This window comes from Nomascus leucogenys, chromosome 3 (genome assembly GCF_006542625.1).
Source record: "Nomascus leucogenys isolate Asia chromosome 3, Asia_NLE_v1, whole genome shotgun sequence".
In the NCBI taxonomy this organism is placed as follows: domain Eukaryota; kingdom Metazoa; phylum Chordata; class Mammalia; order Primates; family Hylobatidae; genus Nomascus; species Nomascus leucogenys.
In genome coordinates, this window is record NC_044383.1 from 115,810,108 (window position 1) to 115,826,547 (window position 16,440).

General features: G+C 35.5%; 1 protein-coding gene across 1 annotated transcript in view; it reads right to left on the reverse strand.

The window, feature by feature from the left end:
* The window catches only part of ARHGAP18 (Rho GTPase activating protein 18), a 133,979-nt gene that overhangs the window by 40,101 nt on the left and 77,438 nt on the right, over nucleotides 1–16,440 (reverse strand). Inside the window, exons 5-6 of the mRNA XM_003255694.4 lie at nucleotides 13,177–13,346; nucleotides 1,907–2,072 (exon numbers count right to left, since the gene is read on the reverse strand). Coding sequence (XP_003255742.1) covers nucleotides 1,907–2,072; nucleotides 13,177–13,346 — 336 coding nt within the window. The remainder of the gene's footprint in view (nucleotides 1–1,906; nucleotides 2,073–13,176; nucleotides 13,347–16,440) is intronic.

Consider the following 16,440-nt stretch of genomic DNA (forward strand, 5'->3'; position numbering starts at 1 on the left):
CCTGGGAGGTTGAGGCTACGGTGAGCCGTGACTGCACCACTGCACTGTAGCCTCAGTGACAGAGCTGTCACCTTTTTTATCACCAAAAAAAGCAATAATCATTCATCTTTTCCATACTAAATAGACATTGAACACTTTACAATACAGCAAAATGCAAATATTTGCTTTCTAAGAAATCAGACAAGATCATGATCTTGTTCTACAAATGTTTCTCTTTACAAAATAGATACTTGCTACTCTTAAATTTAACTTTGTGATTGTATATACTTAGAAATAGCTCCAGAAAAAAATGATGGTAATAATTTACAATTTTTCTAAATTAAAATCATATGCCTTGAGTCTGGTATGAACATGGCTTCTACCAGCACTTCCACCCTGCCCCCATCACTGAGTGGACGGTTAGCACCAAAGTGATAACTTTTTCCTTTACGACACACATCAGCATGGAAATGAAAATCATCTGTGAACATGAAAAAGGGGATTATCTTGTGGTATGAGGACAGACATTGGATATTGTGACGCTTAATCGAGATGCCATTCAAAAGAACGCCAGTAACCCAGGAAATAACTTTTCAGTTTGGGAATTCAGAAAAGATGCAATCTCAAGGATGCCAAGGGTCTAGGGTATAACATAAAATCAGTATCTTGGATAAGACAAACAGGTATTAAATAAAAATGGAAAGAAAGGCTATTAACAATGATAGCCTTGATATAAACAACTTAATGTTTCTTTGCCAGGATGCAATTCTAAAACATAACATTAAAAAAAAAAAAAAAAAAAACGCTCTGAGCCACTTTAAAAATCTTGGGCACTGACCCACAACTATTTAAATTGTATTTCTATTTTATGTTTGGAGAAGGCTTTGTGATGAGCTTCTCAGATAGCGTCTTAAGTCTTCATTATCCACAATGGACTTATGAAAAAACAGAGCACCATTTAACTCAGAAATTCACCATCCTAGGCTTTAAGCCAAAATACTCAAAGGAACTAAGCACAGAATGAGGTCTTCTGGGGCCAAGCATGACAGGACCAGAAGGGAAGGTACACTTCAGTCCTACAGAGTAATTGCCTCCAAAACCTAAATCAGGTGAATACTTGTCTTTGTGAATGTTACCATAGCAATTCAATAATCCTCATTCTTGGTTTCTCTTTAGGAGATACTTCTAAGGTTAAACAAGAGGACAAAGATTCCTAAAGTAAAGCCTTGTCAACAGAGAATTATGTGGATTTCAAGACCAATAAATTACTAGAGAAACAAAACTGAAGAGGTGTCTGTTCTCTATTATATCATTAAAAATAAACTGTTTATTTAATGGGTAAAGCAAGGTACTTACAAAAAAAACAAAAAACCACTCCATATTTCCATGAAGAGTACAATCTAGTGGTATTGTTTTGTCACAATGGTGGTATTTTCTTAATAGGGGAAAGAATGTCTTTTCAAAATAGGTAAAATTAGAATGTCCAGGAACAAAGGGGCAGACTACTAACTAGCCCATTTATTTGCTATCCAATGAATAACCAAAAGTAGTCACTTAGAATCAACAGTCTTAAAGTCATTTTTCAAGATCTGATTCTGGAAATAAATGTGTACCAAATATGTATATTTTTAAATATATAGATTTAAAGGAGAAAGCAAATGAGTTAAGAGTCATTGCTTCAGAATTTCCTTCTATAAGAATTAAATTATTTGACTATGCCTTTATTCTCTATAGTCTAGGACACAGTGTATCTCTATCCAGTTATAAAACTTTTGAAGGCAACATCTTAGGATATAAACTTTAGATGTATTCAAGTGTTGGTTTATTTTGTAGGTGATTTCCCTGTCTCCCAGAAATACTGCTAAAAAGCCAGGTCCATCCTTGCTATTTTAGAAGTAAATCCAAGGGTTTATCATTTCATGATTACCTTTTGTTTTGATTTTCACAGCTTTTTGTTGTTTCAGCTCAATGCCCAATACATCATAGAGGGCAGTCAGCTCAATTAGGGCTAAATGGCAAACTTTCTTCATGTCCTGGGGTGCAAGGTCACCAATCCTTGTGGTACCTGTTTTGTCTTTTGGCAATCTGAAACTCTAAAATAAACATCATTAATATAGTAAAAGCTTACAGTACCTAACCTCCATTATAATGCAGGAAGGAAAAACCAACTACAAAAAGAAGTTATACTCAGAATAAGTCATAAGAAAAGCCACAGAATTTCTCCAGTCAGAATGAAGAGTGATCCTGTCATGATGACGACCCCTAAAGCTGTGGAGTGTTCGGGAGTCCACATCCAAAGTCTGACAGACAATGGGACCAGACCGCAAATTCGGAGTATTAATACCAATGGCTCAGAGGACAACAGAGACAGTGAACTAGGAGAAAAAGACTTCCAGTTAAGTGACCTTCAGAAAAGGAAGACTAGAAGTCAAGCACAATCCATGAGGGGGAAGGGGAAGAAGAGGGGGGAAGGGAAGGGGAGAGAGAGGGGGAGGGGAGGGGGAAAAGAAAGAAAAGAAAGAGAGGGAGGGGGAGGGGAGGGGGAGGAAAGGGGGAGGGGAAAAGGGGAGGAAAGGGGGAGGGGAAAAGGGGAGGAAAGGGGGAGGGGAAAAGGGGAGGAAAGGGGGAGGGGAAAAGGGGAGGAAAGGGGGGGAGGAAAGGGGAGGGGAAAAGGGGAGGAAAGGGGGAGGGGAAAAGGGGTGGAAAAGGGGAGGAAAAGGGGGAGGAAAGGGGGGAGGCAAAAAGGAGAAGAAAAAGGGGAGGAAAGGGGGAGGGGAGGGAGAGGGGGAGGGAGAGGGAAAAAGGGGAGGGGAAAGGGGCAGGGAAAAAGGAGAGGAAAAGGGGAAGGGAAAGGGGAGGGGAAAGGGAAGGGGAAAGGGAAGGGGAAAGGGGAAGGGAAAGGGGAAGGGAAAGGGAGAGGAAAAAGGAGAGGAAAAAGGAGAGGAAAAAGGGGAGTGGAAAGGGGAGGGGAAGGGAAGGGAAGGGGAAAGGGGAAGGGAAGGGAAGGGGAAAGGGGAGGGGAAAAGAGAGGGGAAAAAGGAGGGGGAAAACAGAGGGGGAGGGTGGGGGGAGGCGAAGGGGAAGGGGGAGGGGGATGGGGAAGGGGGGATGGGGAGGGGAAGGGGGAGGGAAAAGGAGATGAGAAGAGGAGAGGGAAAAGGAAGGGGAGCGGGGGAGAGGGAAAAGGAAGGGGAGCGGGGGAGAGGGAAAAGGAAGGGGAGGGAAGGGGATGGGGGAAGGGGATGGGGAAACAGAGGAAGATGACATGAAGAAGACAAGTAGGGGGAAGAGAAAGAGGAATAGTAGCCATGAGTGTATGCTTAGAATGTGCCAGGTACACTTCACATACACTTATGTATCTTTTAATTGTCACAAAAGCCAAGTAAGATTGGTCCAGAAAGGCTGCAGCCCATTGGGGTAAGAGGGACACAGGGGAAATGAAGAGCATGGACTTCAGAGCTTACTAGTCACCTATCTACTTACTAGTTGTGTGACTTATGGCAATGGCTTAACCTTTACTTCTGTAAAATGGGAGATGGAGGGGGAGGGAAAGGAGGAGAAGGGTAACAAAAAGAAGGAAGAAAAGGATGGGCCACTGAATTCAGAGGGCTGTTGTGAGATTTAGTGCCCAGCACTGCCCAAGTGCTTTTATGTGGTTGCTACTGCAGGTTGAGTACACCTCATCCAAAATGCTTGAGACCGGAAGTGCTCTGGATTTCAGATTTTAAAATATTTGTATATACACAATGAGACATCTTGGGATGGGTCCCAAGTCTAAACACAAAATTCATTTATGTTTCATATACACATAGCCTGAAGGCAATTTTACAAAATATTTTAACTAATTTGCATGAAACTAATTTTGTGTTAAGTACTTATGTGTGGGATTTTTCACTTGTGGCATCATGCCAGTGCTCAAAACGGTTCTGATTTTGGAACATTGAGGATTTTGGATTTTTGGATTAGGGATACTCAACTTGTATATTACTTTCACTGCTGAATAAAGTGGGACTAAGATGTTACTTCATAATCACAAGCACATAATGGTGTGTTTTTCTGCCTTTCCCAAACATCATCTTTTAATATTAAACACATTAAACATAAGAAAGCAAACCACAAGATAAAAAGGCAAATTTCACTAGTGTGTACATTTAAAACAAATTACAATCCCATTGTGTTTACCTATTACTCAAACTGATCATTCTCTTACAGTTTGGGTTTACCTTTGAATTTTTCATTTAATTCAATTGCTGATTAGCTGATTTAACTGCATCTATTTTATTCCCTTTGCCTTGGTACTTCTTGCATCTTATCATTAAGACTTCATCGTCTAAATACTAGGGCAAAAGACATGTCCTAAAGCCGTAATTCTCAAAGTGTAGTCCAGGGACCACTGGGAGTATCCAATATCCTTCCAAAACGTCCAAGACTATTTTAATAATTAGTAAAGAGGCATTACTTTGCCTTTTACACTCTGATTCTCTCGAGTACACAGTACAGTTTTCCAGATGTAAATGAGTGCTATTGCAACAGACTGAATGCAAACGTAAATATGATAATCCAGCTGACTTCAACTAAAGCCAGACATTAGAGACTTGCTAAAATTAAAACCATAACTTAATTTTTTTTTTAGAAAATATGGCTATTTTCCATTTTGAAAAAAAGATATTTACGTTAACGATATTGTTACATTAAATGGATTAATATTTTTTCAATTTCTCAATTTTATTTTCAGATATGGTAAGTGTCCATAGGTATAACCCATGTAAACAGAAGGTGTTTGAGGCCCTTAATAATTTTTAAGTGTATGAAGGAGTTGTGAGATGAAAATGTTGGAGTCACTCTCCTAGAGCAGTTCGTAAAACCTATGACTTTTAGTAAGTGAGAAGCTAATTCCCTTTAAGCAAACTCAATTCAAAAGAGAGCCTTCAAGTCCACTGTAAGAGGAAAGGGGTCTTTCTTAACTGTTTGTAATGTGTTTTTTTTTCCTAGGAGAACATCAGATAAACAGCAATGAACATCACTGAAGGTGGGGCCTAAGCAAATTTCCAGCAGGCGGCAGGATGGCCTCCATGGGGCACTGCACAGGGTTCAAGAGAGTGGAGCCAGACTACAGGTTTTCATCACTTACTATGTGACCTTTGGCAAACAATGTCCCCTTCTGTGCCTTAGCCTCCTCATCTGTAAAATGAGAACAACTGAACCTAACTTTTAAGGTTGTGGTGAAGATCAAATGATAAATAGCACTCAAAAATATTACATATTATATTTTTTTCATGGAGCTTTTAAAATAATAACAACATTTCATGGTCTTCCTTTATTCTTACGTGTCATGGCAAGGTAAGAAAAAAATGATAACAATAATTCTCTTATCGAAAAACAGTTCATTTAATCCTGCCAAAGTCCTAATAAGAATTATTACAGCATCTTCTAGGTGGGGAAACTGAGAGACTCAGTTAACTAGTGATGTCATGAAGATGCAAATTTCAGTTCTCCTAAATCCTAAGTTTTGTAACCATTCTGTTCTACTCCATTTTTCCCATCCACCAGAGTAGGCAGGGAGATATCTAGGTTGATAGGTGTTGATGTGGTACTGTGAGCCCCTCAAGGAGAGGAGCCACTTCTTAATCACTTCTGTAACCCTGTTGTACCACAGACCTGGCACACTACGGGTGGTCTGTCATGGTCCACTAAATGAATGGAGACGCACATCGTACAGGGAGGAGGGCATAGAATCAAACTCAGTGAGGTGGAGGGCCACTGGCTTCGTGTTCCCCTGATTTTCTGTGATTTCTACTGAGCTTTCCTTCTTAAAAATCACAAAAAACTGGTTGCATTTTTCCCATGTTTGGTCCTATATTTCTGCTAATTGCTTCATTTTCTGAATGCTGAACCAATCATATTTACCTTTTTTTTTTTAAGCCCTAAATGTTTCATTAAAATCAGTTGCTTTGGGTCTAATAAGCCAAACACATGTAATACAGCCATTTAAAGCATTACCCAAGGTAAATGTTTACAGAATCCTGAAATATTATTAATTCAAACATTTGATTTACCTAGCGATATATGTCATGAGCTTATTTATTTAAACATTGTGCTTAATGAAGGAGTTAGTTCTTTATCTCAATGTTTAATTCATAGCAGCAGCTTTAAATATTTATGAAGTTTCCTGTCTTTTTTTGTTTAGTTAATAGACTGAATGGTTCTGTTCGTTGGCTAAGTGAAATTTCAGCAAGAGAAAAGTTCTCTACCTCTTGAAAAATGTGTTTAAAGAAAAGAGTAAGACCAGGCATGGTGGCTCACGCCTGTAATCCCAGCATTTTGGGAGGCTGAGGCAGGCGGATCGCCTAAGGTCAGGAGTTCGAGACCAGCCTGACCAACATGGTGAAACCCCATCTCTACTAAAAATACAAAAATTAGCCGGGCGTGGTGGCAGGTACCTGTAATCCTAGTTACTCAGGAGGCCCAGGAAGGAGAATCATTTGAACCCAGGAGATGGAGGTTGCAGTGAGCTGAGATCGCGCCACTGCACTCTAGCCTGGGCAACAAGAGTGAAACTCCGTCTCAAAACAAACAAACAAAAAAGGAATAAAGAATAAAATAAAAATTTTCAAAAAAAAATATAAGGTCATTGATTCCCATGTGTTACCATAAATTAACTAGGTAGCTTTCCCCGGCTGTGTTGCTCTTTTGTAGGATTTGCATGAGGGGGCCCTTAGGCATTTCATCACTAATAATAAACTTGACTTTTTTACTCATCAAATCACTCTAGCTTTGACTTGGAAAGCAAGAGAAAGGCTTCAAAGGCACAGTCATTAATGTCAAGCCTCAGCATGTCAAGTTACCTCTCTAACATGTTTCCATGTATGAAAAATAGGGGTGTCTACCTCCTAGAGGTCATCTAATAAATAAAATAATTACAGAGCATAATTTCTGAGATATAATGTGTATACACCAAGTAGCTAAATTTTCAAACTAAAGCAAATTAAAGGTTATAAAACCTGATCTCCAAATTTAAGAGGAGAAATTTGAATCCACGGTGAGAGATCAAAAAGAATTAACAAAGACTGCAGACTGCTCGATGCTGTGAGGAAAAGGAAGTGAATATGAAATGAGGTCAACAGAGAACAATGTATTACATAAAGCCTACCGCTTATTTACAGAAGTAGAAGAGCATAGAACAGAAATGGAACTTAAGGTTGATATCTACTTAGACACCTGCCTCAGAGTAGTGAATACAAATCTTACTTTTTCAACTATGGGAAAGACTTGTAGAAATTTAACAATGAGTCCATACCTTCTAGAAGACAAACGGACTAAAAAAAAGTTTGTATAGATGAGTATATGCATATTTGCATAAAAAAATACAAGGACAGATTAACAATAATGTCTAAAGCATGCAACCTAAATCAAAGGTGATTTCATATATTTATTTGATCTAATATAAGTTCACGATCAGGAAAGACTGAACAGGAAAACTGATCTTGAGCTAGTCTTTGAAGAATAGATTAAAGTTTCCTTGGGAAATATGGAACAACAGAGGGGTAGAAATGGAGAGGTCATTTTAAACTTTGGGCGCAACGTGAATATAATTAAGAAGGTAGGTGAAGGTAAATTAGTTAAACAGAGAAGAAAATGGCAGAGGGAGTTTTTGTTTTGAAAGCTCTCAAGTGGAGATGAATTATATTTCATTCCACTGTTTGAGTCAACAACTTAAAAGCCAACGACTTCATTTTGTTTAATTAGATTCTACTGTCCTTCAACTTAAAACCTTTCCATATTTTGTGATGAAGACTGTCACTTTGAAAACATACTTATCGGCCAGGCACAGTGGCTCACACCTGTAATCCCAGCACTTTGGGAGGCCGAGGCAGGCAGATCACAAGGCCAGGAGTTCGAGACCAGCCTGGCCAAGGTGGAAGCCCCATCTCTACTAAAAATATAAAAAATTAGCCAGGCATGGTGGCGTGTGCCTGCAATCCCTGCTACTCGGGAGGCTGAGGCAGGAGACTCACTTAAACCCAGGAGGCGGAGGTTGCAGTGAGCCAAGATGGTGCCTGGGTGACAGAGCAAGATTCCATCTCGAGAAAAACAAAAAACAAACACACACACAAAAAAACCATACTTTTCCTGAGGATAGTCTGGCAGAGTGGATCATCATTTTAGGCCACATTTGCATACTCTTTTACTTTTCCCATTAGGTGTAAACACAGATTTTTAAAAATATACAAGAAGGCCAGGCACGGTGGCTCATGCCTGTAATCCTAGCGTTTTGGAAGGCCGAAGCAGGTGGATCACCTGAGGAGAGGAGTTCAAGACCAGCCTGGCCAACATGGTGAAACCCCATCTCTACCAAAAATACAAAAATCAGCTGGGCGTGATGGCAGGCACCTATAATCCCAGCTATTTGGGAGGCTAAGGCAGGAGAACTGTTTGCATCCAGGAGGCGGAGGTTGCAGTGAGCTGAGATCGCACCACTGCACTCCAGCCTGGGAGACAAGAGTGAAACTCCATTTCAAAAATATATATATATATAATATATATATTTATATATTATATATACATAAATTTATATATTACATATATTAATATAGAAATATTTATTAATATATGTAATGTGTAAATATATAAAATGTATGTTTACATATGTAATGTGTAAATATATAAAATGTATGTTTACATATGTAATGTGTAAATATATAAAATGTATGTTTACATATGTAATGTGTAAATATATAAAATGTATGTTTACATATGTAATGTGTAAATATATAAAATGTATGTTTACATATGTAATGTGTAAATATATAAAATGTATGTTTACATATGTAATGTGTAAATATATAAAATGTATGTTTACATATGTAATGTGTAAATATATGTTTACATATGTAATGTGTAAATATATAATATATGTTTACATATGTAATGTGTAAATATATAATATATGTTTACATATGTAATGTGTAAATATATAATATATGTTTACATATGTAATGTGTAAATATATAAAATATATGTTTACATATGTAATGTGTAAATATATAAATATATGTTTACATATGTAATGTGTAATATATATATATGTTTACATATGTAATGTGTAAATATATAAAATTATGTTTACATATGTAATGTGTAAATATATAAAATATGTTTACATATGTAATGTGTAAATATATAAAATATGTTTACATATGTAATGTGTAAATATATAAAATATATGTTTACATATGTAATGTGTAAATATATAAAATATATGTTTACATATGTAATGTGTAAATATATAAAATTTTTTTTTTTTTATTATGTTTACATATGTAATGTGTAAATATATAAAATATTTAATATGTAATGTGTAAATATATAAAATATGTTTACATATGTAATGTGTAAATATATAAAATTATGTTTACATATGTAATGTGTAAATATATAAAATATATGTTTACATATGTAATGTGTAAATATATAAATATATGTTTACATATGTAATGTGTAAATATATAAAATTATGTTTACATATGTAATGTGTAAATATATAAAATATATGTTTACATATGTAATGTGTAAATATATAAAATATATGTTTACATATGTAATGTGTAAATATATAAAATATATGTTTACATATGTAATGTGTAAATATATAAAATATATGTTTACATATGTAATGTGTAAATATATAAAATATATGTTTACATATGTAATGTGTAAATATATAAAATATATGTTTACATATGTAATGTGTAAATATATAAAATATATGTTTACATATGTAATGTGTAAATATTTAAAATATATGTTTATATATGTAATGTGTAAATATTTAAAATATATGTTTATATATGTAATATACAAATATATAAAATATATTCTATATAATATATAAATATATAATATATCTATATAATATATAAATACATATAAATATATTATATATCAAATATATATATCAGATATATCTATATATATATATACACACACACACACACACACACACACACATATATAGAAGAAAAGCCTGGAAACAATTCAGATGTCCACCATAGGGGGACTGACTCAATAAATTATGATACATCTGTACAATGGAGTACAATGTAATCTAATAAAAAGAAGTGAGAAATATTTCTCTATACTACTATGGTATGATTTCCAGAATACAACACTAAGTCAACAAAACAAAAATCAAGGTGGAAGAAACTGTGCATAGTGAGTTACCAGTTACCTAGGAGCAGAAGGATAAACCATGATATTAAAAGGAAAGAAAGTTTGCCTCTAAGAGGAACGATTGAATAGGTTGGTAGCTGAAGGATAAAAGCTAGACTTTTAATACACTTTGTTTTTCGACTTTACTATTGGACTATATAAGTATTTTACATACTTATAAACCAAAATGAAATTTCAAGAAAAGCAATCTCTAAAAATTGAAAATAAAATAAAGCAAATCAACCAAACCAGGTATGCAGTTGATGGCTTAACGATACAAAGAGTAACCTAAAGCACAATACTTTTACTGTATAAAATCCCTTTTAGGATGTACCCCCAAAACACACACACACACACACACACAGAAAAACAAGTTTTAAACCATTTCTAGTTATCATATTGTTGAGGGTAGTATTAGCATATTCTGAGAATGCTGTGCATTAACTTAGGATACATGCAATTATGTGATATTCTAAATATATCATCTGCCATTTCCTGAGAACTACAATTCTCAGCATGGAAGACAGAAGATGCTCATGTACGTCTGTCCTCTGAAAAAGCTCAAAAGTAATGACCAGCTCAGAGAAATGAACACTTCTAGAGTCCTGATCATAGTCACAAAAGTCTATTTCTACTAAACGGAATCAGAGTTTCCTGCAGAAACGTATCAGTCTAGGTCTGGAACAGAAAACACACCAGACAAGCTTGTAAAATCTTGTCCAGGATCATGTCAAATATGTGTAAATCCATGAGTTAAGACTATTTTTACAAATATATATAATTCCATGAGTTAAGACTATATTTTACAAAGTAAATTAAAACCTTAATTGGTCACAGGTGAAAACTGTTAAGTCAACAATTTCTGAAAACAAATAGAAGGTAAAAATGACCACTTTCAGAAAGTTGCTCTCAAAGAAATATCCAAATTAATAAAAAGAAAATATTAGATCATAATTTTGTAACCATTAATAAATTAATGGATCCAGGTATTGATCAGCAACAGCTGCTACGTTGACAAAAAAAGACAAACAGATATTATGAGCTTCTCAACAGAAAACACACAATCACATATCTGACGTAGTCTTGACCCCCCGCCCCCCGCAAAAAGTGAAACTGAATCTGATCAATTTAAAGTCAACTCATTAATAAGAAACAAAAGAACATATTAAACTACACCAGGGGAATAGTCAGAGGGGGAAACGCTCCACAATTTAATAACCAGGTTTCTTTAATAAATAAATGAGGAGGGAGGTAGGAAAAACAGTGAGAGAGAGGAAGGGATAGAGGGAAAGGAAGAAAGAAGAAGGAAGGAAAGAGAGAGAGGGAGAGAGAAAGAAATAGAGGAGATTTAAAAATTCTTAAAAGATGTATTAACTAATTGCAATACAAGACATGAGCCTTATTTGGATCCTGACTCAAACTGTATAAAAAGATTATAAAATTATGTGATACAATTTGAAATTTGAACACTGCTTAGATATTTGAAATTAAAAATTGTTAGCATTTTTGGTACAATAATGGTTATATGGTTTGTGTTTTAAATTCCCCTCTGTCTTTTAGAAATATAGATGATAAAATAAAATTCAGAGATGTATTTCAAAATAAAACAGAATAGGGAACTGGGTGGGGGTATGAATAGGTCAGGATTGGCCATGGGCTAATGAATGTTGGGGCTGAGTGCTAAGTATTTGGGGGTTCAGAATACCATTTTTTTAACTTTTGCCTGTGTGAAATTCTGCATAATAAATGTATTTTTTAGAAAATACAAGATATTCAGTAGCAATGAGAACATTCACTTCACAGAGCTTGGTTTCTAAATACAATTTGCTGCTAAAAAGTACCAGAGCTTCTTGGAGAAATAGATGCTTTCAAGTCTGCAGGGAGAAAATTACAAAGAGAGCCTGGAACATCTTGTGCTAGAAACTGAAGAAGCAATTACGGAAGACTGTGTCAGCCAGTAAGTGTAGAAGGAATAATAGAATTTTAAAATAGCCATTTCTTAAGCACCAGGTTAGTTGTTGTTTCAGGCAAAGTTACAAATGGATGGTGAAACCACTGGGCAATAGGCTTTATTGACATATAAGATATTTGCCCAGTCTCAAGGATGACAAATTATTATTAATTGCACATAGGAAAGGTAACTTTTTACAATGGGGAGATCTAGTGAACATCTCTCCTTAGACAAGTTGGTGATCAAACTTCTATCACCAATAAAGGGACCATCTGATACCATGCATCTCTTCTGATGATGCAATCAAAGGCATAAACATCCTCCATGCAGTAAATGTGGCTAAAAATGTATAACTTAAATCCAGTCCTGAGGAAACAATCAGAAAACTGATTTGGACTCCTTGATAATATTGAAGAAAAGCAGGAGACTGACCTAGATTCAAGAAAACCAAACAGACCTGACAACAAATACAGTATATGACCCTTGTTTGGAACCCAAATGGGAGTGGAAAAGGGAGAAGCTATAAAGAACAATATTGTGACAATTGGGGAAGTTTTGATATGACTGTATATTAAATATGATTATCACTTCAGTTTAAATTTCTTAAGTATCAAACTAAAAAAAAAGGTACATATAGATAGATACAGAAAAGAAAAAGAGGTTATAAAATGTTAATAACTGTTGAATTGATCTATGAAGGCCAAATGGTGTTTGCCATACTATTCTTTCAACTTTTCTGTGGGTTCTACATTTTTAAAATAAAAAGCTGATGAAAAATATATCCTGAGCCAGGTGTGATGGCTCATCCCTGTAATCCCAAGACTTTGGGAGGCTGAGGTGGGAGGATTGCTGGAGACCAGGAGTTTGAGATAAGCCTGGGCAACATAGTGAGACCTCATCTTTCTCTCTGTCTCTCTCTCTCTCTCTATATATATATATATGTGTGTGTGTGTGTGTGTGTGTGTGTATGTATATGTGTGTGTGTATATATATGTATATGTACATATCTGTATATTTATAAACAGTGTACTACGTACAGGTAATGTGGCATCATCGCCTTTGCTCTTCTGGATTTTCTCCTTGGAGCTCTCTTTCTGATTGAGTGCTTGCTCGGCAAATGATACCTCCAGGTTGATGTCTGTTTCAGGGGCAGGTGTCTCCTCAGGTGGGATCAGCTTCTCTTCACCAACAAGGTTAGATGCCTCGTCTAGGGTCCCGGGGGAAAAGAACCCAATTCAAATGCTTTGTTTATCTCTTTTTCAAAAAAAATTCTAATGCATTCACTACATAAAAACATTTGGGAAGAGTTCTATTTTCTCTAGGCAATACTTAGCTGTTATTTTAATAATAAAGAGTATACTCAAGAATCCTATCAATGGTGCATGGGAAGTGGACAGGGAGACTGTGGTGACTAACAATCCATAGTTCAATTGTGCAATCTTTGAGACCACAATCCTTAAACTGGGTTCCAATTCCAAAACATTGCTGGAAGATAGTAAACTTTTAATGAAAAACCTCAAAAGGTTTTGAAGTATTAATTGTTGTTTTATTCTACACTGAGAAACTAAAAGCAAAAAAAGAAGGAGGTGAGGAGCAGTAATCTCTTGTAAAGCTAGTAATTTACCATTTAATTAATTTCCTCAGAGTGGATCAGATTCCTGGAATAAACTTCTTCCACATCCTGCATTTACTTTCTGAAATATTACCTACCTATTATAGTAAAAATTCCAAAACAAGAGTTAATGCCAAAAAATTATCACTATGTGAGTCAGGTCTGGACGTACCTGGTACAGGAATGGTTGGGTTTGCACTTGATCATGTCAAAGAGTATGAAAGTTCCTACAACTGTAAATACCAGTCAAATAATTTTCACATATTTACATCAAGATTTTAAGGATATAGTAAGTTAAACTTTGTTTTGGCTTTTTTGGCTTGTTGTTAATCCTCCAGAAAGGAATTTACATTTAAAAATCTCTTTGCTGAAAACACCAGGTTTAAGCTTTGGAGAAGATACTTCTAAATTTGATTATTTGGTAAATTTTTTGTTTTAATGCAATTAACAGAAAAAAACCTACATCCAATAACCAAGATTACTGATTTTCTCACTGTTGACCTTTGAATCATAGTAAGAAGCTCTGAATTACAAAATACATCTATGCAGTGTAGACACATGCTTACATACTAACAGGCTCACATACGAACACAACAAAGTGTTGGAAGCTAAAGTTAATTTTAAAATTTAATAGATAAATGTCATAAATATATATATTATTAAAAGTCTGCAGTTCAGAAAAATAATGTTTATATTCATTTACATTAAAAATGAAAATGCCTGTTTTAATCAAAATCAAGTTTAAAAGTAAATATGAATCTAGTCTTATTCAGTCCCTTTCAATATGCAGGGTAGACTTCGTGGGCATGAGACCCGTGCAGCCACACAGGGCTCCAGGCTCAGGAGGGTTCCACACTTGGTTTAATGCTCTGCTATTACATCATGAAATGTAAATAAGAGGCCCTATATTTGCAGTTTGTCCCTGACCTTGCAAATTACATAGCTGGTCCTGATGGAATCTCACAGTTAAGAAAGTAAGAATTTACCTATGCCAATTCCAAAACTAAGAATACATTTAAAGCCCATTGATATTATTAGTATTCATCTGCTGCCATGTATATTTATGTTTCTCAACAGCCTGTGACCATTTTTTAAATTAGAATACCTATACCTTTTGATGATTAATTTTTTAAAGTATCAGCATGAATGTCAAAGCACAACTTTAATTTTATTTTCCCTCTGGTTTATTCTCTTTTATGTTTTACTGTGACTGTGTACATTGGTTTCCTAGGAAACTATTCTAAGAGGAAAAAAATGAGTAGCCATTTTCTTAAATTAGAAGCTACCTTTCTAGCAGCTGAGTAGTTGTGGGCAAGAATTTCAAAACTACTCTTTCTTCTCACCACCTCCATGTCAGGGTTACAATAAATACCCCCACACTCGCACCCACACCAACGGACTATGCCAAATGTAAAGCTGAGTAATTATAATTAAGGTAGTACACATTTAACACACACATTTCCTTCAAAAGCATGGCAAAAAAAAAAAAAAATACCGCATATCAAAGTTCTGGTTAAAATAGAAAATCCAGTTGAAGCACAGCACAGAAAAAACAGTTTCAGGGTTGAAGAGGGGTACTGCTACAAGAAATGGATGATTACAAGGCTAATAAGTGATGATTTAATTATCTACTCTCAATAAGAACACAATGCTGAGATCAACCTTTTGGCTCTTAAGGTCCTAAAATTGATAACATTTCTGTCATCTAGTCTCTTTTTAAGTGCACAATAGCACTGGGTTACAAACACTTTGCAAATCTCCCTTAAGTTTTTCAGTTGTCCAAAATATCCTGAAATGCCTTAAAAAATTTTTTTAGCCACGTGACTTTAAGATTCAATTGCTTCTATTTAAAAAAAAAAGATTTTTCTTTCCTCTGTAGAAATTCAAAAGAAAATAAGAAACTAAACATATCAATATAAAAGTTTAAAAAATTATTGGGGCATTATGAATATTTCTAAATGTATTATTAAATATTGGGCCTTTCATAGAGTTTATGATTTAATGAAAAATGAACACATTACAGTGAATTAATTTGGAATGTGACAACCCTTGCAACTATAAAACTTAACAACTTTTCATTTAGAATAAGTATCATTGGCGGAACACATTTAAAAACTCGAGTGTGGGGAAAACATTTAAAAGAGACTATGTCACCCATGCCTTCAAATTTTAATCAGAAACAGCCCCACTTTTGAACCTGAGACAATGTTTCCATGCATTTCATCCTGAACTTTCCAATGTTTGGCTTACACTGGTTAATTCACTGGCTAGTGAAAGAGCATGGCATTGCCCAGAACAGGTGCAATAGGGAATACTCAGTGACTTGGATGGCATCACACATTCTCTTGTTATTCTGATTGGAGGCTCTATGCCCACTGTGTAACATTCCAGCAAAAGCAGATGTAAATCAAGCAGCAAGTTTGTCACATTTCACTTGCTTGCTGCAAGCTAGGCAGGAAAGTGCTCACACTATGAACTTGTCTTCCAGAACTTTTGTTGATATAGCGTACATCATGATCCCTGGCAAGGGAGGAAAACACCAAGAAAAGGACAATGTTTTCCTCAGCATCCATTCACCAACTGCCAGTCATTTCTCCAGAGCCCAAAGCATATTGACATTGGCACAAAAAACCTGTCTGTCTCTCCTGATGACCCAGCTCTCTAGCAGGCAGGGTAGCTATGCCAGCTT